We start from the raw sequence: 15658 nt of genomic DNA on the forward strand, positions 1-15658 counted from the left end.
TCAGTGGTGGCTCTCCCTTTGTGAAGTGGGATAACTGTTGCTGTGCGCCATTCAGTGGGCATAAAGCCTGATGCGAGGCTATTATTGAACATGGTGCTTAAGTGAGGAGCCAGTTAATTCTGAAGTTCGTATAAAATGCAGCCTGGGATGTTGTCCGGTCCCATGGATACTGTGTTTTTGGCTTTAGAAAGTGCAGCTTTTACCTGGGTAGTTGTGATTACAGGGACTATGCATTCGTCCTGTATATATATGGGCCCTTTAGATATGGGCCCTTTAGCCCTTTATAGATAAATCTATAAATTAGATATCCATTACCCTTTTAAGTTGTTAATATTATTTGTTAGAGGAAATAGAGATGTGAATGTAATACTGGATGTGTGGACAGGAAAGTTCCAATAAAACATGTGGAAGAAAAGTCATGTAAGCTTCCAACCTGAATATACATCACTCAGTTACACCCATCAGATGCATGCAGCAGAAGGGGGGACTGCCTTGGATGTATAGCTGTTTTCCTTGCTCAATCCTATTTTCACGCAAAATATTTATATGAAAATAAGAGTGCAGCAACCACCAGACAATAGCAACATTCTCTACAAAAGTGGAACAAATGCAGATGCTGCATTTTATCCAGCCAGGCTGTATATGATCTTTAAGAAGGATAGCAAACTGGATGACAAAGAGAACCCTCAGTTCAATTAGCAGATGCCATCTCAGACATCAAAAATGTGACAAGTGGCATTCTGGAGGGCTCGGTACTGGGATCCCTTCTGGTTGGCATCTACTTTTTACATCTCCAAACCACTAACCCAGACATGCAGCTAACTAAATTTGCTGATGATGACAAGCTCAATGTAATCATTGGCTCAACATCTGATACTGTGTTACTGTAGAAAGGGCACTAAACCATACTGATAGGTGCTGTGCTAGAAACAAAGTTAAATACCAAGAAGTCTAGCTTTGTCACCTTTGGTAAACAAATTTCACCAGCACATTATAGCATAGACAGTACACAAATTGAGTCTGACCCAGTTGTTAGAGATCATGGCATGTTCACTGGCAACTCCCTGTCCTTCGACTAACACATACATATCAGCAGTAGTCAAGAAAGCTTTCTATTTATTCCAATTAATAACTCAAGGTATCTCTTATCTGGATCAAAAGAAATCATCATTCCTCACTCTGCAGGATCAGACTAATTATTGAATATAATGCCCCCTTTCATATTCATTTATCAAGACATCATGCAACTGGAAAAAACTCCAAAAATTCCTGACTAAAAAAATCACTGGATTAAAGACCCTTGAAGATCTCTATAGCCTGTGCATTATAGATGCTGCAAGGTGATTTATCCTTAGCATTCCATTCTGCTGAGGATCTAACCTTAAACATCCACAAATCAAATTGCTTTTCAAACACTTGATTACCATAAAAAAATTAACAAAACCATCTGGAGGGACAGCTTTATCAGAGTTTTTTCATCTCCGAAATAATCATCTATTACATATTAAAAAGAGTGATACCCTCACTTCATTTTAGGCAGGCCTTGATGATTAGATTGGTGTCAGTAAATTTATTCCAGGCATAACATATTTTACTGTCCTGGAAGCAGGAGGTACCTAAGAATCTGGGTGTTGACAAGATGATTATGGTCTATGGAATGACTCTGCCTTGCAGACTCAGTGAATCATGTGAACTGCCTAGGAGGTGCATTACACACTACCTGGCAGTTTAAGGAATGGATGCCACTTGCAGGCCCTCTAAACCAGGAAGCACCCTGATACCAACATGCAAGTAATCTGTGCCTCTCAGTCTATATCAAAAAATGACCTCATGGTGTTAGTTCTCTCTTCCACTATCCTGGGGGAATATATATGGTCCTCCACATTACAATAAGGATTTACAAGGCTTACACCTGTGATATCTATAATGTGTCCTCCATTAGTTGCTAAAAGGTCCTGTAGCTAACATGGTTAAGGCTACAAATAGCTTTACATCTACAGGAATACCATGTACCCTTCTCAATTCCAGTTGTAGGCAAAAAAGTTTGACTAAGTCCCTCAAAGCATCCCTGTTCATTCAGAAAAGGCCCACAGTCTAGCGAGCAGATGTGGTGTAGGATCATAGGATCATAGGATCATAGGGATTACTAGGCTAGCGACCTGGAAGTTATTTTAAGCCTAGCCGTTTCAACCCAATATAATACCATAGAGGTACTAGTCAATACCCAAGATCACATTTAGTGATGACTGCTCATATCCCGGAGGGTTGTGGGCGCTATCCCCAGTAAGAATTTATGGTGCCCTATCCACTCATCCAGGTTCCTGTTGAATAGTGTCATAGAGATATTCTGTTTCACATAATTTGGTAACCTGTTTCAAAGACATGACAGTCACTGGGAGCTAAATAGGACATGCTGGAGGGACAGATTTAAGTTGCAGGCCATATTTAAGTCTCTGGAACAGGTAACCCTGGACCCATTTGATTTACAGATATGGAATAAGTTCATTAAGTTTTTGTGTTGGTTTGCTATGTAGGCCAGGCATAAGTCTCCCCTAAGAAGTCTATATGATACAGAGTATAGTGACACGGATTTTAGTAGGTCCATGTAAGGCACATGCTGGTGGCCCTTGATCTTCTTTGTTAGAAATCTTTGAGGTCTCTAATTGCTCCAGGTGCTTAATATGGTACATACCAAATGGGGTGTTATACTCAATTATGGGCTGGATAAGTGCTGAGTATAGGGGGGATTATAACGTCTTTTGCTCCCGAGGTGATGCCTTTACAAATCAAGTGAGCTATGTGGGAAGCTTTCTTACAATGGTAGACACATGGTGGTCAAAGTTAAGGTCACGGTCAACTTGTGATTCCAGGTCCCTTACCAGTTCATAGGTACTTAGGGTATTGTTATTGATTTGACAGTGTGAAGGGATCTTGTTTGTGCTGAAGGGAATGATGATGCATATCTTTGTATTCAGTTTGAGACTGTGACTAATACACCAGTCAGTGGTCTGTGTGCGACCATCTGGAGTATACTGGCATCATTTGGGAATTCAGTGTAGAGGGATAAAGCCCTGACTACAACCCAAGAGACCTAGACAATGGTAGACATGTGGTGGTTGAAGTTAAGGTTGGGGTCGACCTGTGATCCCAGGTCCTTTACCACTTCATGGGTTCTTAGGGTATTGTTATTGATTTGACAGTGTGAAGGGATCTTGTTTGTGCTGAAGGGAATGATGATGCATATCTTTGCATTCAGTTTGAGACTGTGACTATTACACCAGTCATTGGTATGTGTGAGACCATCCTGGAGTATACTGACATCATTTGGGAATTCAATGTAGTGGGTTAAAGGCCTGACTACAACCCAAAGGAGCCAGGTTCAATTAGCTGCTCAGGTGTCTGAGGTTCTGGAAAGAAAGGATGGGCATATGCCCAAACTAGGGAGGGAGGATGCAGGCATGGACATATCTCATTGTTGATAACCAGCCAAGGTTGGTGACATGGAGGGACCATTGTCCATGAGGAAAACAAGACATTGGTCATGTCACAACAGAGGTGGGAGAATATGCTATGTTCCTACTGCACATCCTTCTGGTAGTCTGTGTGCGTGTGTGTGTGTGTGTGTGTGTGTGTGTGTGTGTGTGTGTGTGTGTGTGTGTGTGTGTGTGTGTGAGTGTGTGTGTGTGTGTGTGTGTGTGTGTGTGTGTGTGTGTGTGTGTGTGTGTGTGTGTGTGTGTGTGTGTGTGTGTGTGTGTGTGTGTGTGTGTGCCTGTCTGTTTGCACCTGAGGATGAGTAATAAGGGTAGGGTATATCAGAAAATTCCTCCTCGGAAGCATATACGAAGCTGTCCCAAGGTACCTCATACTCCTCACTGGTCCCAAACAATGTCAGAGAGATTCTTTAGCAGGTAGTAGGGTTCTGTAGACCTGGTAAATAGAGGGACACTCATAATCAGCTGATGATCAGATGCAAAGATGGCCAGAAATAAAGAAATGGTATACAGTCCATTTGTCTGTCAGGTGGTGGTATGTCAAGTGCTGTCCGCACCGCCTCCGGTGGTGTGCAGATCCACATCACCCAACAGTGTGGGCAATGGATCTAAAAACTGCTGTGCTGCTGCCATGTCTAGCATTGCTCCCATTATATACCATGAGTCATGGCATTCCAAATGGGTATGCGTCCCCAAGCAGTGCAGACATTTATACATTCATGTATCAGTCCTCCATTTTGGGTTTCTTCTTCTGCATAATCCATGTGGTTAATTTGTTTGATGTTCCTCATTTCCATATCATTGCATACTCATTAACTTGCAGTGCATATCATTCTATTTTCACCACTGCACAGACATGCTATCTGTGTTTTTGAATTAGCAACACTTTGTGCGCTGCTGATAATCATACCAGTTTGTACTCTGTAATGTATTGTCTATGAATCTCACCTAAAGTCATTATGAAGTTAGTAGAGATTTTGTTAGGCATGCATTTTTAATAAGTGTAAATAAAAGCAAACATTTGCCATTTAGTAGCAAACATTAAAATGAAAAGTAATAATGAACTGTTCTGTTTTTAGGGAATTTATTGATAGTAGCATTTGTGAGCTATTTTGGAGCAAAGGTGCACAGACCCAGGGTAATAGCTGCTGGGAGCTTTCTGATGGCTGTTGGAACATATCTTATGGCAATGCCTCACCTTTTGATGGGACGGTAAGTTCAATATAGATTTTTTGAAAATAATTATGTTTATGAGGGCTGACTAAGGGCAGGATCAAGAGAATGTAGAAGTCTAAGAATGACAATGACATCAGGACCAGCAACAGTGGCATATGTGGCCAATATGGAGTGTTATAAAGAACTCAAGCTCTGAAATAAATGCAATTTCTATTCCAAAGTATTTTGCCTGGATAGCCTGAAGTCAGCTGGATGAATATACAATTTCATTCTAATCTTTCAATGAAGTCAGAAAATAATTTGAAAACTAGTTTGAAAGTTTTTATGCAATGCATGACTAAAAATGTTACTTGCTCTGTAGCATTATTTGTATTGTTTGCAATTGAATTCTGCATGACAAGGATTTGACAGCAACTTTTGTGACAAAGTGATAAGAGGCTGATATAGATTATATCTTGAAAGCATTTGACAAATTTTTGAAGAGCCCACATAATTCCAAAACCTTCCTTCTCCAAGGATGCATATCAGTTTCCCTCTGACTGAAGTCTACAACCATGGTATACTACCGAATTTTCTTCTCTGTTTGAACAGGTCTGTCTCAGTACAGCCCCCAGTCCAGGGAGTGAAGCATCTTTATGTACTTTTCATTCTTGGCTGTAACAGGGGCTAGAGGGGTCTATTCAAGGCCTCCCTGAGTTGCTGGAAAGCAGGCTTATTCTTTCAGTTAAGGTTAGTAAGACGAGTGACCATGGTACAAATGACGTACACTCTTTCTGCAATATACTTTTGTCATGATAAATGCCCCCATCTGCCTTTTTGGTACCAGAAGTAGGCCAGCGTTCTTAGCCTCTACTTTGGTACAGCCCACCTGATGACCAAGTCTAATTAATTCTGTCATTCCTACCATTCATTTGTTTGCCTTAATAGTCATCCCAACCTTTGTTAATCACCTTCCAGCCATATCACAGATGTTCCTGCCAGGAATGAATAAACTTGCTTTCATTATCTGCGCATACAAGAACATAAACTGCAGTTCCTGCTAGGATGCAATGTGGCAATCTGTATAAAGTTGGTGGGGCACAAATCCTCCTAAATGCATTTTGATACATTCATACTTGGCAATTTGGGAAATAACTGCTAACCTTTTCTTTGAGTATCAAGTGTTTCTGCCAGTAAAGCTTTGTCAGGTCAGTAGTGGGCAGATACTTAGCTCGATCCAACTGCTTTAAATTTTCCTCTGTTATAACGATTGGGTACACGTGTTTCACTGTGCTTATCTAGTTTTTTGTTGTATACAGAACACTTGGTATTCCCATCTATTTTTGGCACCAGCATCACCAATGAAACTAGGGACTTTTGAATTCCTGGATAACCACAAATTCAAAAACTCCTGCGGTTTCTCCCACGTGGTTGGCTAAACTTACTCAAGTACCCTGTAAAGAGTCAATCTGACTGACCATTGGGCTTCTTTGTCCAAACTGTGCCTTACTTGCTGAGTAGACCCTGGCTTAGCAGTGAATATATCCCAAAATTCTTGTAGTACTGCTTGGATTTCTTGAAGCTGCTTAGGGAACAGTTGTTGTGAAAGCACTACATCATTTACTGAGGTATCAGTCCAAACCTTACTGAGGAAATCAACCAGCAGATTCTCTTCCAATTCCTGTTGTAACCCACTGCATATACTAAGTAGTAATCTCTCTATATACATTTGTAGGGCTTCATCATATTAACATGGTAGTGTCTGTGTTTCTGCCTCCTCTCTGGCAACTCTGCCTCATAATCAGCATCACTTACCTTCCTCACAACAGTAAAAGGGCCCAGCCATGCTATCTGCGACTTATTCTGTGGTACAGGAATAAGCACCTGACTGCAAAATGCTCTCACTATCCTATATTCCTGACAATTTGTTTCCTTTTGTGCTTGTGCCAGGTGCCATCATGCCTACTCCATGAGATCCCTAACCTTATTTGTAAAATTCAGTGCATCATCCATAACAGACTTCTTGTAAGAATCACATTTAACTTCCCAGTAATCGTGAATTAAGTCTAAGGGCCCCCCTCACCCTGCGATTAAAATGCATAAAACCTGTGGATTCTTGAGGCTCCAAAAAGAAGATGAGGTTGGTACTTGCCCACTTAAAGATGTCTGAGAATGCTCTTTGTATAGTCTAGGTCTGAGAATGCTCTTTGCATAGTCTAGACAGTATAGTTAAACCTCTCCGCCAAGCCATTTGTTTGTGGATTGCTGGCAGAAGTAACTGCTTTACCCAACAGTGCTTCCACAAACAAGGCCTGTCATGGCATCTTCCCATTTTTGTGTCTCATTATTTCCCAAGAAAAACAATCCAACTGAAAAAGTCTAGAACAGCATACTCCATCTTTTCTGTCTGAAGGCAAGACAAATCCACAATTTCATGGTACTTATTACAACTGTCTACCACCAACAAGATATACCTCTAGTGCTTGGGTAGTAAGAAGTCCCATAATATTCATGTTTGCCTAATATAAATGTTCTATGCCCCTCCTTTTTTTACATTTGTATACTTTATATCCAAAGGGCTTGAAAAAAGGAATATTGCAAGCTATGGGTAGAACTTCCTAATAGTTAGCCCTTCAGACTACCAGCTGTTGCATCTCTTTTCTCTCACTTGCTCTCTCTGTCTAGTCCTCCTACAGCAGTCCATTTTTTTTGGAAAGGAACCCTGTGTCCCAGCAGACTTCCTCCATTTTTGAGGATCTGGAGCATTCTTGACAATCTCTAACAAGTGCTGTTTGTTGTACCCAAGTGCTTGATTTTTTTCCACCTCCATTTACCTATTGTGTGATAGCGAGCAAGTCACTTAACTAAATATTGCTCCAGGGTCACCCTTGAAATGGGACACTAGAGCTCAGTGGGCTTGCCAGGTTAAAATGTACAAAAAAAGAGTTCTGTAAGTATGGCTTTATGAACTGTGCCTGTTTTTACTCTCTGTTTGTGATCCACCCCACTTCCCTTTTAAACCAGTTCTATTATTTTTTTAAGTTCGTCTCAGATTCAGTTTTGTTTCTACCAAACATCTCTTCCACTGAAGTACTCCTTTCCAGGGATCTTCAAATGCCTTTTCACAGCTAAGTCTCACATTCAGGCTTTTTGCTACTACCCAGCTCTTCCCCTGATATAGCCACATCAACCTATGTCAGAGACGTTAGCACTGACTGGGCCTCGCTCCTGCTGCCTTCACTTTATGATTGTCTCCATGTCTTGTTACATGTAACTGTATGTATACAAGGTATTTCATCATCAAAAAAGTCATTACCTATTAGAAGGTATTCTCAGATATCATATAATACTGTCACTTGCTTGCTTCCCTGCCACACTTCCCAGTCTATATCGTATTTGACTAGTGACACCTGAAAAAAATATCGCCTACCAATTCTTGTTCTCCATTTCTTATTACATCTCTTCTCCTGTTCCTTTCTGTCTTCCATACCATTGTATGTAGATGATGTGGTAATTATCAGAATCTCATTATCTTAGACAGAATGAAATCTGAAATGTAACAGGAACTCACAAAGTAAATGATGAATTGTAAAACATCTATAATTTAGTTGCAGCAAACCAAGTCCGTTTTATTTAGTACCACTCCAAGACTTAAACGGATTCCTGTTGCACCTCAGATACTAAATCTTTCAAATAATTCAGTATGTGCTTAAAGCCTACTCTTTTATCTGAAAGTAATGCTTAAATGTATTACGAGAAAACTAAAATCAGACAACTGCACTGTTATTCATTCCTCTCAACTGTCCAAATTTTCTCATCATATTTTTGGTTTGTTCCTTTTAAACTGTGGTTTTCTGGCAACTCAGTGAGGACTGAATTCATTAAATAATGGTAAGCATTTGTGTTTCAGACTTTATACCCTTCATAAAATGCTTAGGAGCACAAAACCTTTTATTCTAGCAACTTTCTAAGTTCATAAGAGCAATACTTAAAATGTGTCCCTATTTGTGGGTCTTTGTTCCCCATTTTTTTTTAACTTTGTCCAGATTTCTTGTCCTGAGAGGTTGAGATGTACACTGTTGCTGGAGATCATTGTGGTTTCTGTGCATAGAGATTCTTACTGACATTGTTAAAAGAGTTGTGAGGCATAGTTAGAATGCAGTCTTCCTTTTATTTCTTTTGCATCACCTGTAAAATGTCATTTACTAGAATCTGCAGAGTTATATTACTAACCCCTAAAAGGGATCACTAATGTCTTACTCCACAATGGTCAGTTTTGTTACCTGTCAAAACACAGAGCTCAATATCTATTATGTGTACTTATATTCAGCTGTAACAACTCTGTCTCCACTTGCCAAAACATGAGTATAAAAGCATCTTGATAAGCTCTATCTAGTTCCTCCAGAAAAACAACACCTTAACCACAAAATACACTTTAAACAACAGACCACACCTTTTTCCCTTGGTCATCATTTATTGGACCAGCTGTTGTCCGTATCTGTAATATGTCAATACTCATAAATTTAAGGTAATCCTTCCTTCTGATTTAAAATCCAATGCTTCCTGCTTATGTTACATGATACCACATATAATTTAACAAATAATTATGTTCATTTTATCTATTACTCTGTTTATTTTACATAGTGTGGTCTACATTTCTTTTTATTTATAAGCTGTACAAGAATATATGTCAGTAGCTATACATGCTAACATATGTTTGGCACATTTATCTTGTGCATGCCTCTCAAACTGCAAACATTGAAAATAGGAAAAGTTATTAATTATTTGGTACTTCAAATGAAATTGTTAATGGAAAATTCAAGTCTAAAGTGTACCACAAGCCTATATTTAGTAACTCGTACCTGCCCTTCACCAGTGCTCATCCATTTTCACAGGAAAAAAATGATGAAAGGGCAGTGTATTCGTGCTGTTAGGATGACATCTGATTGAGGACTTAGTAAAGGAGTTCAATTTTATCACTGATTTATTTATAGAGAAAGCTTATCCCATAGATCTAATTTCTAGTATTAAAAAGGAAGTATTAAGAGAATGGGGTAAGAGATACAAACCTTTTATAAGTACAAGTTTTTACAATGTCTACCCAGATATGGAAAGACCAGATACAGATGATGTTAATAGGAACTTCAATAGGCTGATGGTGGTAGAGTTTAACCACGTTGCACCTAAGGTTAAAGGTATTTATTATCTCTAAGAACTGGAACATGTAGAGATATAACCCTGACTTAGTGAATATTTTGGGTGCTGATCCAAGATTTGCTGCTAAAACTGGCCGGGATTTAAAGAATTTATTTGAAAGAAAAAAATATGAGAAAAGAGAATGAGAGATTAGGTGGTAAAAATGTATGGGCATTGTCAACAATGTCGATGAATTTTAAAAAAGGATAGGGTTACTTTAAGACATTCAGCTGCTGCCAGAGGTACTTTTAAAGAGAGATAATTGTGAAACAAAAGGTTTAATTTATTTAGCAGTGTGCAAAAAAATGTCTTGGCTTCTATAATGGAAAAACAGAAAGAACTTTTTAGAAGCAGATATATGAACATTGTTATAGTATTAGAATTAAAAATGCAAATAATGCTCTTAACAAGCATTCCTCATTAAAAGTCTCCCACGATTAATTTTTATTTGGTATTCTGGAAAGAGTAGAAATTGATCCTAGGGGAACAGACTGGGAAAATGTTTTGGAGTGTAAAGAGCTATTATGGCATTTTAGGCTTAACACTTTTGTTTCCCGGTCTAAATTATTATATTTCTTTGCAACCAATAATAAAATATAGAGCTGCTAAATTATAAAACTTGCTGATTTGCTAATTTTAGAGAATTTTTATCTTTACCATTAGTTTTCTAACAACTTTTAAACAACTATTTTATAACTCATTTTTAACATTTTTAAACAATATGCAAGAAGGTGTATTTTTGTTATATGCTGCTATGAATTTGGTTTTAATTCAGTAAGGTCCCTTTAAGGATTTAATACTTGATGTATTTAATGGGTTTATTACCATGGTTGTAGCATATAAAGGATGTGATTTGTGCTATTTCTTCATTCTGATGAAGTCCTAAATGTAATAGGATGAAAGCACATAATCCTTTTGAATAAAATTTATTTTATTTATTTAACTTGGTTCAGTTCCATTTTTAGTTCACACTTCTAGCCTGGTCACCCTGTTTCTTTGTACAAAATACACTTTAAACAACAGACCAAACCTTTTTCCTTTGGTCATCATTTATGAGACCAACTGTTGTCTGTATCTGTAATATGTCAATACTCATAAATTTAAGGTAATTCTTTCTTCTGATTTAAAATCCATTTCCTGCCTATGTTACATGATACCACATATAATTTAACAAAGAATTACATTCTTTTGATCTATTACTCTGTTTATTTTACATAGGAGTGGTCTACATTTCTTTTTATTTATAAGCTGTACAAGAATATCTGTAAGTAGCTATACATGCTAACATATGTTTGGCACATTTGTCTTGTGCATGCCTCTCAAACTGCAAACATTGAAAATATGAACAAAGGCCTCTGAAAAGCTAGAACATCGAGCAAAATATATGAGCATCTTATTAACATAATATTTGTATCCCAAATACCACATAACTCTGACAACTTCCAGTAGGAATTTAATTTATTTATTAGAGGATTCTACTCAGAAGCATCATGAATGAAAAATATAAGCACATTATCAAAAAGATAGTGAAAAATCTGTATACTTTAATGAACTGTACTATAAAATTTGATCACATAATGTAATTTATTTTTTCTTCTGTAAACAGGAGATATAAGATATTTGACCTCTTTCTTTAAAATATTGGTCCCACCAGTAAGTTGGTCATGTAGTGCAGTTTTCTGTGTATGAGACAGCTTAAAAATTGTGTTCAGTGAGGGGGAATTCAGAAAATTTTGTAAAGGAGTAAATCAAGCCTGAAAATGGGGACATACCTCCAAAATTAGGTACATCATGTGTAGGTGTAAATCAGTCTTGAAACTAGGTATGTTCCTACCAAATAGGGATAGTTGAGAGGTCTGATCTGATGTCTTTACAGTTACAGTGCTCATTTATGTAAATGTGACACTGACAAAGCTGTCTAGCCGACAAGTATTGCATACCTCCATTTAATAATTAGATTATTCACACCTTATCAGTGTCATAGTATCAGTGGAATGTGAAATATATATATAAATATATAAAGATGTATGCTATAGTCTTCACAACTGTTAACTTTGCTGCAGTCGTGACCTTTTTTTTTTTTTTTTTTTTGCTTTGCAATATTGTTTCCTGCCTTTGCTAATTTCTGCATTGTTTCATGACTAAACTCACCTGGGCTGGGCCTGCAATTGGACGTGGTAATCAGCTCACTACCTTAGTAAATAAATTTAAATTAAATAAGCAAATAAACAATATGACAGTTACATGCACCTTACTTGCATATTTTTTGTTATTTTGGTGTCACATTATGTTACTTTCCATTATTTTTGAGTAACAATCCTGACTCATGACATCTCAGTGGTGGATGAACTTATGGAGATGGAACTCATCAAAAGTGAGTCCCAAAATTAACAATAAAACAAAGCATTTCTTCAGGGGATATTTCCACTTGCCCCCCCCCCCCGCATTCTTCTTACTTAAACATGCTAAGTCCATTGTGATTTTAACAGGTTGATCCACTGGTGAGCTCTAACACTCACTAAATAATCGTCTGTATTGATTATACTTTATGTCTCATTTCCAAAATTTTTTATGTACCTGTAAATACTTGCCTTGATCTGCGCTATTACATTATATTTTGCTTGCTTTGTGCTGCATTTGACCAATGCTATAGCTAGAATAGTTCCATTTTGGATCAACCAGCTACTTGGTTATCAAGCAATTAAAAAATATTTCTTTATACTGGTCCCTTGTCCTAAGTCTGTTTAGCAAGGTAGGGAGGTTGACCCTCCAGGTTCACATGTCTCCATAAAACACAGTTTATATGCTTACTAGGGCAAACAAATCCATCTTTCATACAAGGTGATGATTCATGGTAGTTTATATATTGTAAAAAAGGAAGTTGCCAACAACAATACATCAATTCAGAGACTGTCAGAGAACCCATTACTAGCACCCAGTATATAATAATCACCTTGGGGTTCACACTCATCACTAAACACAAGTAACCCAGTACAAAGGATAAAAGAACAGAACGCTGGAGCAACCCTGGCTCATTGCATATCACCACAGTAGTGAGCATAGATGTGCATCAAACATCAGTTCCTACTTTGGAAACATTATGCCTTCATCAACATCAAACAATGCTCACAGGTACTTAGACTTAGCTGTAAAAAGGCACTGGTAACCAAGTAGCCAACAAACAGGTAAAACAATGCTACTACTTAAGAGTGAACCTGCATGCTACCCCAAAAATTATAAACCAATAACTTGCCTTCCGATGACATATAAACTATACACAGGAATTGATGCTGACAGAGTTTATAGTCATTTAGAAGAAAATTCAATTATGGCAGTAGAACAAAAGGGTAATAAAAGAAGGTCATATAGAACAAAGGATCATTTGTTGTTAAATTAAGTCATAGTGGAGAACTGTAGAGGGGAATAATCTAAATATGGCATGGCTTGACTACAAAAAAAATTTGATAGTATCCCACATTCATGGATAAAAGAGTGCTTAAAAATGTATAAGATACACCGTGCACTGATTGACTATATTACAGTGACCATGAAACAATGGCAGACCACTTTGCAATTAAACCATGATAAAGGACAAATTACTATCCCAGGGATAAAAATTCAAAGGGAAATATTCCAGGGTGACTCTCTGTCACCGTTGCTATTCTGCCTTTCCCTTAACTCATTAAGCTGTCTACTTAACAACTTAGGCCATGGCTATAATTTGGCTCCTAGGAAACAACAAAGTCTAAAGACTTCTCATCTTGTCTTTGTCGATGATTTCAAACTGTATAGCTCATCAGATGAGGAACTGAAAGCACAGCTCCAGGTTGTCAAAACTTTTTCAGATGATACTAAAATGTCATTTGGTCTTTATAAATGTGCAAAAGCAACCTTTAAAGTAGGAAAACTGCAGCATCAGAAAACATCGGTTTGGGACAAGAGTATGATATAAAAGAACTTGAGCAAGAAGGAGTGTATAAATACTTGGGAACTGATGAAGGATCACCAATAAAACATGAACAAATGCATATAAAACTTAGTAAGGAATACTTCAGAAGACTTAAATTAATCCTGAAAACAGCTTTGATGTCTAGGAACAAAATCCAAGCTATAAACCAATTTGTTTTTCCTCTCCTAACTTAAAGTTTTGGAGTGATTGATTGGCCCCAAAGCATGTTGGATAAATTAGATATTAAAACAAGAAGGATGCTTCATGCTTACCAAATGATCTATAAAAATCAGTTCATACCAAGATTATATATTCCCCATTCCTAAGGAGGGATGGACCTCCTTGAAATTGATTACATGTATAGAGCATCAATCATGGGACTCTACACATATCTGCTGATGTCACAAGACCCAAATGTAGTGAAAGTGTTGAAACATGAGGAGAATAAATCTAAGATTACTTCTTTTCTTAACCTAGTAGAAGTATATTGGCGTCAAGCAGGAATGGAAATCAAACCAGAAGTAGATAAAAAAAGGCAGCAACTGAATGTGCCAAAAAACAAAAGAATGCAAAACTTTTGGAAGAACCTCATGTTGATCAGGAATGAATGCAGGAATGGTTAAGGAGAGGTGAATTCAAACCAAGAGATGAAAGGTTAATATTGGCGGCTCAAGATAGTGTACTATGTACATGCTGGTTTACAAAGTCCATTGAACATGTGGAAGAAACAGACAAATTTAGGTTTTGTAAAACTGAATTGGAAACAGTCATACACCTTGTTGCTGGTTGTGACATACTAATGGCAGAAGGACTGTATGCAGAAAAGCATAATAATGTGGTGAGACTGTTGCACTGGGGATTGTGCAAACATTATGGCCCTGAAGTGGCTGAAAAACAACGGAAACATGAGCTACAAAGCATCATAGAAAATGATAAAGTCTACATCACATGGGATCATCCATTACCAACAATTCAAAAGACAGATGCTAGAAAACCGGATATAGAAGTCCAAGAAAAGAAGACAAAAGTAGCATTGATTATTGAGATTGCCACAACTAGTGACTACAGTGTCCTGTATACAGAGAGAGACAAAGTTGTTAAATATCAGGATTTGCAAGCAGAAACAAGAGCAATGTAGAAGGATACCCAGATAGTTCCAATTAGGAGCAACGGGTCTTATAAAAAAAAAGAGTCTACAATCATATTTATATATGTTACCAATACATGTAGCTCCATACGAAATGCAGAAGGAATCATTACTGGGCATGTTGTGGGTGCTGTGAAGTGCACTTTTGGCTGACATCAAGGAGTGAAACAATACTAATTTCATGAACTTTAATCATACCTTGACTTATGAATGGGATCCATTCCCATCATGGTATTAGAAACCCAAAATATTTGGAGACAATAAAAAAGTAAAGGGCCCAAATGGAGAGATGATAAAATCAGCAAGCAAAGAAGAGTAGTATTGCTGAAACTGAATTCATCCTCACATCTTGATGAGTATCTTCACAAGATGGACTCTGTTTTTACATAATCTCACCGAGACAACATTGATATGTCGACTGTATTTTATATAGCATAAGTCATTGAAAGAAGTAGGTTAAAAAGTAAAAGATAGCTGGGTGCACAAGTCCCAGGGTAAAAAAGTGCCTAATCCTGGTAGGGACACTGGTACCAGTACTGTAAAAAAATGGTAGCATAAAATTTTCAGAACACAGAAAAATTCCTACATTGGAGTTAGGCCAGTCTCGGGGGATGCCCCCCCCCCATTGTAGACGGAAGTAGTAGTCCACAAAAATAACAAAAACTGACAGGCTAAAAAAGAGCCATAAAGATGATAGAGTGGACTATTGAGGATAAGAAA

The 15658-nt window shown here is 37.7% G+C and overlaps 1 protein-coding gene across 1 annotated transcript in view; it reads left to right on the forward strand.

Moving 5' to 3' along the window:
• LOC122815361 (solute carrier organic anion transporter family member 1A1-like) overlaps positions 1 to 15658 on the forward strand; it is a 418921-nt gene that overhangs the window by 135775 nt on the left and 267488 nt on the right. Inside the window, exon 4 of the mRNA XM_044087816.1 lies at positions 4571 to 4703. Within this exon, the coding sequence (XP_043943751.1) occupies positions 4571 to 4703 (133 nt within the window). The remainder of the gene's footprint in view (positions 1 to 4570; positions 4704 to 15658) is intronic.

The sequence above is a fragment of the Protopterus annectens genome, chromosome 11.part0, assembly GCF_019279795.1.
Source record: "Protopterus annectens isolate FY-2018-M chromosome 11.part0, PAN1.0, whole genome shotgun sequence".
In the NCBI taxonomy this organism is placed as follows: Eukaryota; Metazoa; Chordata; order Ceratodontiformes; family Protopteridae; genus Protopterus; species Protopterus annectens.